Below are 8,953 nucleotides of genomic sequence, written 5' to 3'. Positions count from 1 at the left end.
TATATATAGTTGGAATAAGAAACATCAACAGGCTTTATAAGTTTGTTTACATTATTTTCAGGTTTAAACATTTGCTAAACTTAAAAAAAACTAAACTATAATCACCTACTTATTTGGGTGTTTGTTGTAAAGCATTATGACCTTATGATCAGGATAAACTTTATTTTGCAGCTTTATCAGCACTATCTYGACTTTTGCAACATTATGCAAGAACAAGTAGAAAAACAAAAGTATAACACGTGGCCTCTATGTGATTGTAGCAGCATTAAAAACAACTCAAGTCATACTTTGAAATGTTCCTCTCTGACTTTTCATTAAGACAAACTCACATCTTTTAATTCTAATAACAATTCCTGATACTTTTCCAACACTGTTTAGTTTGCTGTTGTGCAGCACGATTCATAGGAGCCATGTAGGGGAAAAGAAGACCCTCACAGGACAATATTCTGAAAAATAACTGCGTGTCACCCATGCAGATAAAAACGAGCACAGGATGCTCTCTGCATGCACTGCAGACGTTTGGGCCGCGGTGATTGGCGTGTTGGAGGCCCTGCTGCTGCTGCAGCTCCGAACTGAAATCAGGAAGTGAGTGATAAAGCGCTGGCGCGGCGGAGGGATACACAGACACGCCCCCTTCCATTCTGTCCACGGCSGATATACTCAGTCCTAAAAGCCGCCAGTGGAACTCCATCTAAGGACCGAGCACACTCCGAGTCTGCCTCCACAGACCAACAAGCACACAACCCATCCGACATGGTACGTATACTATTTCATTCCGCTTTTTATTTTTATTTTGAAGCGTATAGCTTTTTATCTAAGGGACTTAATTCATTTGAAGCTACCGGAGTCGATTCAAAAACACGTATTTTCCTTCAGTCGCCGTTCAGCCATTGATTCTCTGTAAGCTAGGTGCGTTTGAACATCTTCATTAAAGCAACGCAAACGCTTAAAATGAGCTGTTTGTCCAACTTGGCGCATTTATGTTGGAAAACGTCGTATTAGGACCGCACACATGCCTCACCAAGTGCGCAATTAGAACATTTGGCGTCGGGACCAGGTTGGTGCGGCTCGGTTTAAAAACGTGGGTTTATCCGCTGTGTGAGGGGGACTGAACCAGTTATTATAGTGCGGTTCTTCAGGCATAAAATAAACCCGGGTGCGTTTTAAAAAACGCCTTTTCGGAGCACAGGCGTGGAGGAGGGAAAAAGCCCAGCCCTGTTGGTGTTTTTAAAGGTGGGGGTAAGGAGGTGGACATGTTTCTGTATGTTTTATTGCCATAACTCCCCCAGCATCATGACACTTTGATCAAACCGAGCAAGTTGAGTTTCCCTGTCTGTGTGTTTCTGGGTTTGCACCATGTTAGTTGTGAGCCGCCCCGTCAATGTTCCGCAACGGAAATGGACCATATTCCGTAATTGTGAGTCCGTGTGTGTTWCTGTTGGACCCTACAGAGAGAGGACATATCTGGACCCAGTCAGTCCCGCCTCTCCTGCAGCCTCAGAAGGGCTGGGTTTTTTTTCCTCTCCCCCTTCATCACAGAGCCTGGGTTATCTATTTGGGCTGATTTGGTTGCCTATTTGCAAATTCTTCGATGTTATGCAAATATAGCAGCAGTACGGCTGGTCCAAGGAGCTCTTTGTGGCACAGGTCACTGCCAAAAAATAAAATAAAATCTACTGACTGGGAACCAACATGTTAACCATATACATACAACTAAACCAGCTGTTTCCAAGACATTCTCGTTGCAGCTTCCTGACGTTTTCCCAGCAGGCCTCAACGTGTTTCAACAGATTTCACCGTCTCCACCACCTCCCTACGTCATATAGGAAGAAGTCAGGGTGGAAATGATCTGGTACAAGAAGCCTGAGGGAGTCGAGAAGCCCCCCCTCCCACCCCCCTTCCTGCTCCTTCCCTCTGCTGCGATCAAATAACCCACATATGGTATCGAGCTACGGTCTGGTTTCGTGTTGCGACGCGGCGCGGTAATCGGAGTGTAAARTGGAATTGTTGTGGAGCTCGCCTTGCCCACCAGCACCTCTGAAAGGGGTTTGATCCGTGGCCGTACGCCCCTCGTCTGCTGCAGTGGGCCCATTGAAGCAGAACCCCCCCCACCACTACCACCACCATCCGCTCCAGTTGAACTGGAAGTATCAAATAAGTAGRGCCGACTTAAGGCCCTATCCTGTTCCTCTGGTTTGCAGGTGCAGGTTTAGTAAGTTGAAGCTCATCTGATCCGCTCCGGTGAATAATTCATAGCAACTCCTCGCCGCATCCTGTGTTGCTGGTGTCTCGGGTGGGGGGGGATTGTGTCCCCCACCTCCTCCCGCCCGTCTGCGGCGGCGTGGAGGGAGGGAGTACCCGGCYGCCTGCCACCACCGGCCATATGTCGCGTTAGGAGCGCGGTGTTATTTACACCCGCCCCGCCTCTCCTCTCCGCAGGCTCTGTCCATCTTTTGTCCGAACGGACGAGGCGTTCAGGGCTCTGTTCTGCTCCATGGAGACGGGAGCGTGTCACACCGACACTGTGTCTTTGTGTGTGTGAACGTGTGTGTGTGTGTCACACCCATCTGTCAGAGTGACAGCTGCTTCTCGCACGGTCACTATGGAGATACTGCAGAGAAATAACACGTTAAACTTTAATAACGCATTAATGGAGAAGGTTTGTGTTGGGAGTTCACTTTTCATTCAGCATCTCCTACTTAATTACACTTTTATGGACAGAGAGGAGTCAAAGTCCAGTCCTCCTGCCTCCTAAAGACCAGTTTGTAGTCTGTTGCCCCGTGCAACATGGCCTGAATAGAAAAACCTCCTCGTTCCACACACAGACCCTCCTACAAGTTGTTTTAAGACTCAAAGGCTGGCAGAGAACAAGCTCTGCCACTGGTGAATCACAGGGAGTTTCCTCTCAACAGAGTGTCACGTATTCTGAGAAAAAGACAGGAACTCTCAGAGACTAAGGTTAGATGAAAGGGAGAGGGGAAAATAAAATCGCAGGCAGCAKCAGAAGGCCTGAGCAGCTTTGGGTCGAAGCCAGGCGAGGATCCATAGCACTGAGTCACCAAACTGCACACCCTGTCCACTCTGAGAGGCGGCAGCAGCAAGGGTGGGTGCTGAAGGAGGCAGGAGTGACACAGCAGGACAAGAGCGGGTGACTGAGGACAGCGAAGAGCTGGAAATCTGCATCGGGTTTTGGTCTAGCCGATACAAATGTCTTTGTCGTAGAGGCCGTTGGGAAATTCGATGAAAACTGGGGACGAGCATCCCGTCGTCACAGAGTTCAGGCTATCGAATCAGGTCATCGCAGTTTTCCACGAACACCGATTCAAATCGATCTGAGCCACGAGGAGTGGGGCTTTTTTGTTGGAAAATATAAATAAGAATAAGTCATGTGGTCGTCTGCTAAATGCCAATTCAGTKAAAACTAATCGAGTAATTTATTTATCTAAATGTAACACTCTCTCGCAAACTTCTAACACAAGGAACGATTTGTTTCTTATTTTTCTTGTAAACACATAAACAAGATGATGTGGGGGGGCTAGTATTGAAGCACAACGCTGACTAATTCACAGGAAACATGGAAATGGAAAGTATTGGTGTGGAGGAAGGTTACCATTAGCAGCTCTGTGTGTGTGCTCGTTTAGAGAACAGTACAATGATGTCAGAGCGCTCAGTTAACTGTGATCATAAAAATACTTCGTTTTTTTACAAGGCAGGGATGGGAGTCATTTGCACCAGTAGTTTGTCTGTTCACACTTTACAGCTCAAGTTGTTTAAAGTGAGATCCTTTATTTAGTTGTTTTAGGGAGGTGTGGATACTTGTCTCCAAGCTGTTTTTAAAGCCTGTGTGAGTCACAGTCAGCCATTATGGAGCCAAAGCAGGGCAACCAAACCACACAGGTTCAACAGGGTTGTGTTTAGCCTAAATACTCCCTCTGGTCTGGGGACAGCCTCTCACCCATTAGCGGTCGTGACGGGGTCTGGTTTTGGAGCGAGTCTGAAGTTTGTTAAACTGAACTCCTCAGCTTCGTTTTCCACCAAATATAAAATTTTCAGCAGCTTTTACAGCTTTTTGGGCTTTCAGGAGGTCATTAAATGAGGAATGTAATGATGAAACATAATTGTTGAGTAACTCGTTCTTCCTCTTTCTGTATCTACCCACAGGCTGACCAACTAACAGAGGAGCAGATTGCAGGTAATACCCCACCCCCCCACCACCACCAATCAGTCCCAACCTTTGCTCTTTGTACAATTGTTTACTGGCTCYTGTCGTGGATTAGCTCCACCCAGCTCTGCTCAATAAAGTTTTGCAGTTGTGTAAGGTAACGTCTCATTAGCCGTTTTCTGGCACGTCACATGAAGTGAACCGGAACGTCGAAGGATTTGGCAGCCCCCCCCCCCCTCCTCCCTTGGCAGATCATTAGCTTTTCAAAACGAGYGGGACATAAGGGGATGAAGTATTCACAGCTATCATGAGTCAGGCCTGAAACCTACAAAGCTGCAATAAATACGGTTTTTCAGCCAAGTTTAGGAGCCGTTCCAATCACAGAGGCACCTTTGTGTTTATGTAAAGAAATGATGTGGGCTTTGTTCTAAAACTGGAAGCTTCTGTTCCTGATCAGCCAACAGCCCCTCTGTTGGTAATTAGCTTGTGCTAAGACCCCAGAGCTAGCATGCTTTTTGTTGGAAGTATCCTACTGAAAAAAGGAGAAAAAAGAGATTATGTTGGCTTTCTCTCACTCAGTTTTCACTCTTCTGCTTTTGCCTGTTATGTTGATATGACTCCCACCAGGTGTCAGCGCCACCTCTTTTTGACAGACCCAAACARATTCACCCCCTGTGTTCTTACATCTCGAGCAGAAATCAATTAGCTCCACGGTGCTTCAGTACAACCGGCACACCGCAGCAGTCTTAACGCTGCTCTTCCTCTTCCTCCCCTGCAGAGTTCAAGGAGGCTTTCTCCTTATTTGACAAGGACGGCGATGGAACCATCACCACCAAAGAGCTGGGCACTGTCATGAGGTCGCTGGGCCAGAACCCCACAGAGGCCGAGCTACAGGATATGATCAACGAGGTGGATGCTGACGGTCAGTATGCTTTGGTTTTGATGGTGGGCACCTCACAGTTTGATTACAGAGTTGTGACGAGATTATAAAATTAAAACATTTTAATGATCCTAAAGCACGAATTACTCTTTCTACAGTATAAACGCTTATTTTTATGCTTAATGAATGCACAACATGTATCAAAAACTGTTATTCACAAGTTGCTAACCAACACTAAGCATAGATGCTAACGTAACAATGAAGCCACCATAGAAAAGCTAATTCATTACATTATGTTTTATTCAGTTTCATTTTATCTTTCCACCATTTTTACATTAATTGTACAGCACCTTGTGAATATATTTCTGTGAAAGGTGCTTTATAAAKAAAACTTTACTTACTTACTAATTCAATTAGTGTTGTATCAATCACTGGAAATTTAAACACAAATGTTTCAAGTCATGATAACTTCAGTTATTACACACTTATAATCTTCAGGGTTCTGGAGAATAGAACTGTATAAAACCACAGCTTTACTGCAACATGTTTCTACTACAGGAAGCTACGCTAGCTCTGCTAGGTAGGGTTGGGCAATATTGACAAAAAAATWAATCACGATTAATTGGGGTGTTYAGCAGATAACGATTAATTTGACGATTAATCCCCTGGAGTCCCTGGACACCCTTATTTCCTAGTCACATGACCAGTTTAGTGGGAAAGATTTGCCATTTGTAAAAAAATTTTCCAAATTGTGTGAAAATGCAGATTTCAGGCTATACATCATATTTTAAATTGCGTTTATAGATAAATAAATTACAGAACTTTTATTTTTAACGTTTGTCATATTTGAAGCGGAGAGGAGCAACGAGCGGACTGACCGGAATAATCACCAGTCGGTCTGCCTGGTGGCATTAATTGTATTAATCGTCAAATGCCAAAAAGTAATCGATTAATGTTTTTCTGACCATTAATTGCACACGATACGATTATGCCCAACCCTACTGCTAGGACAAACAGCAACAACTCGTCTGCTGACTGGCTTAAATGGGCAGCACAGAAAAAATGTTAACAAAATCAAATTTTCCAACCATCCATAATCTTTTCCCACTTCTTCCTTTTCGGGTCACTGGTGCCCGTGTCCAGCAGTCAGTGTGGGGTACACCTGAGACGGGTTGCCTGCTGGCAGTACTGAGTTTTCTGTGCAGTGTGTTGTAAAATAAGTACCAAAAATGTTTCTGTGGAAATGTGTGTGTGTGTGCGCGCACATGTATGCGTGCTCCACTGATGTCAATAAATTACTCTGATTTTACAAGGGAGGGAGGGGTAAGGGTTTTAAAATTTAGGTTAATATGATCCTCTCCTGCAACGCCTCATTTTTAATCAACTAAATGACCAGAAACTACAGGACTTAAATAAAAACGAGCATAACCCAATTTTCTTCAAAAAAAAAAAAAAGCACAGGAGTAGGTTTAAGAATTTATTTCTAATGGTGTGTGTTGAGGGGGATTACAACCCTGATTTTACGTCGTTGCRTGATTTTAGTGTTAAAGCCCCCGTTACAATCGCACAGGGGGATTAGCTTCAGCRTCCATTATTCTCCCGTCTCTGAACACATCAGCACTGTTGTTGACCGTCTCCCTCCATTTTCTTTCTGCCAACTGTCCAAGCCAACTGTGCAGCCGGTTATTGTCAAATGATGTATCCTCGTGTCAACAGTCCAGTTAGTGTGTGTGTGTGTGTGTGTTCAGCTCCATCTGAGTTATGGATGAGCAGGTGGAGGTTTCACAACAAGCCTTGTTACTGGTCTTGCTGAGGGCTCGTTATTCTCTCCTGTTGACTCTGTCCTAGTGTCAGAAAAGAAGTTGAAGCTACAAAGTTGTTTTCACACACACTCACTCACACACACACACTGTCACTCATCGTCCTTGGGATGTTCGCTGTCAGATGAACCTGTACCTCCGTGCTGCTCTGTCAGCTTATAGGATTTCGTAATGGGACCACATTGATCAGCAGAAATCAATTGCACCACGGTTTGGCTGCCCCTTTAGTGAAAGATCCTCTCTCCATCCTCACTGTCACCACACACACACACATACACACACACACACACATCATCACTAAAATCCCCTTGTTCTGCCTCTGCCTCCCTTGGCTGATGCAATCTAGGTCAGACAGCAATGAAGCTAGTAATGGAAAATAAAAGTGGTTACATAAGACCTCTCTGTGCTCCGCACATCCAGTACCCACATCAGCAGCCATTGGATGTCAGCTGGCCCGTTGAAAATCAGCTTTATTTACCAAACAAGGATGCTGGGGCAAAGAATTAAAATGGACGCAGTAGAGGATGGAGGGCAGACAGGAAGCTGCTGAAAGAAATGATGGAGCCAGGCTGGGCTTTATCACAGATTCCTACTCTTCCCTCGTGATGCGAAGAGTTAAAACTCCACATCACCCATCATTACACAACCCAGCTCTCCTCCCTGAGGTGCAGGACGGAGGTTATGATGTGGGAATAAAATGATGACCAGTGCGCCGAAACGCTTCAGCCATCTAAAGTTTACGTCAGCACCTCTTCTGTGTGATCGCACCATCTCCCACTCGGTTCATCCCTTACATTCTCTCCACTTCCCATCTCCCTCTCTGCCGCCCACTCACTTCCTTCTGCCCTCTTCTTTTCTTTTTCCTTCCACCATTTTCTCAGTCATCCTCCTTCGCTCACACAAACCTCAGCTGAGCGTTCCCCCCTCCCTCCCTTGTTTAGATTGTTTTTTTTTTCCCTCCAGTGGCAGCATGTGTTTCCTCGACGCTGCCGGATGTTTCTGCGTTAGATAACAGCTCCTCAGACAGTTACCTCTGGCCACGAGATCACCATCTGCCCCATCACATCACCTTTTTTTTCTTCTTTTTAGTTCCACACACRTCCACTTCTCTGTCAGCTCTTTATCTGTATTTCTAAGGCGTGTGCTCACATTGGTTAATCTGCCTGCAATCCCACCGCAGGGCTAATCCTTACAGGGCTTTCACCCTTGGTGTCCCTGACCTATTTCCCCCAATACTACGCATTTCTTGTCGTTTGTTCAAGTTCCCACCTGGTCATACGACGGTCGACTCTGCAGAAACAAACCGTCTCCATTTTTGTCTTTTTTGTTTCTTTCTGAGAAAGGTGAGCAGGCTCACGGATCCTTACACCATCAAGACGGTCTGATCCCCTTCTAATCCTGTTGTGACAACAGCTACATAGACAGTGATCCTACAGCGGTAGTTGTCTGCGCCACATGAAGCACCACCCCTGAGTCGAGATGAGGCAGGAAACGAGGACAGAAAAAACTGATTTGTGGAGGAATTTTTATGATGAGGGTTGGAGCATCTGGTTTGAAGTGCCCTTGACGTCCACCCCACCCCCTTCTTCTCTCGCTCTCCCCTCCAGCTGTTATTTCCTCTGGGCCACCAGAAAAGAGGAGCTCGTGATTCATGCGGGGCCCTTAAAGGCCGAGATGTGCTGGAAACTAAATGTCTACATTATGGATGAATGACCATGAGGTCTCCTCTCTGTGGTCCTGCTGCTTTAYGTATAATGTGTGAGATTTTCCCAGGGCTTCCCTGAGGAACACACACACAGCCCTCTCAGCCTGTAGTCGCTGTGTTTATCACAGTGGGATGGTGGATACTAGGGCTGCCACGATTAGTTGATTAGTCGATGACTAATCGATTATTAAAATAATCAATGACTAATTTAATAATCGATTAATCGTTTTCTCTTTTTTTTCTACTTTGTTTTTCTCTCCAAACTACTTTGACACCTTCCACTGCCACATCTGCCTTTCTGTCCTTGACACACATGCACAGTAGTGGTAACTGGGCTAGGCTGTGGACGTCACAAGACATTATACAGACAGGCTCTGGTATCATGG

At 45.5% G+C, this 8,953-nt stretch overlaps 1 protein-coding gene across 1 annotated transcript in view; it reads left to right on the top strand.

Annotated features, from left to right (window-relative positions):
* Positions 1-653: 653 nt before the first annotated feature.
* The window catches only part of LOC106526330 (calmodulin), a gene marked incomplete at its 5' end in the record, with an annotated part of 13,477 nt that continues 5,177 nt past the window's right edge, over positions 654-8,953 (top strand). Inside the window, 3 exon segments of the mRNA XM_014020915.1 lie at positions 654-756; positions 4,162-4,192; positions 4,941-5,084. Of these exon segments, the coding sequence (XP_013876369.1) occupies positions 754-756; positions 4,162-4,192; positions 4,941-5,084 (178 nt within the window).

This window comes from Austrofundulus limnaeus, unplaced genomic scaffold (assembly GCF_001266775.1).
Source record: "Austrofundulus limnaeus strain Quisiro unplaced genomic scaffold, Austrofundulus_limnaeus-1.0 Scaffold272, whole genome shotgun sequence".
NCBI classification, from domain to species: Eukaryota; Metazoa; Chordata; class Actinopteri; order Cyprinodontiformes; family Rivulidae; genus Austrofundulus; species Austrofundulus limnaeus.
This window is presented reverse-complemented; position numbering and strand designations above follow the sequence as displayed.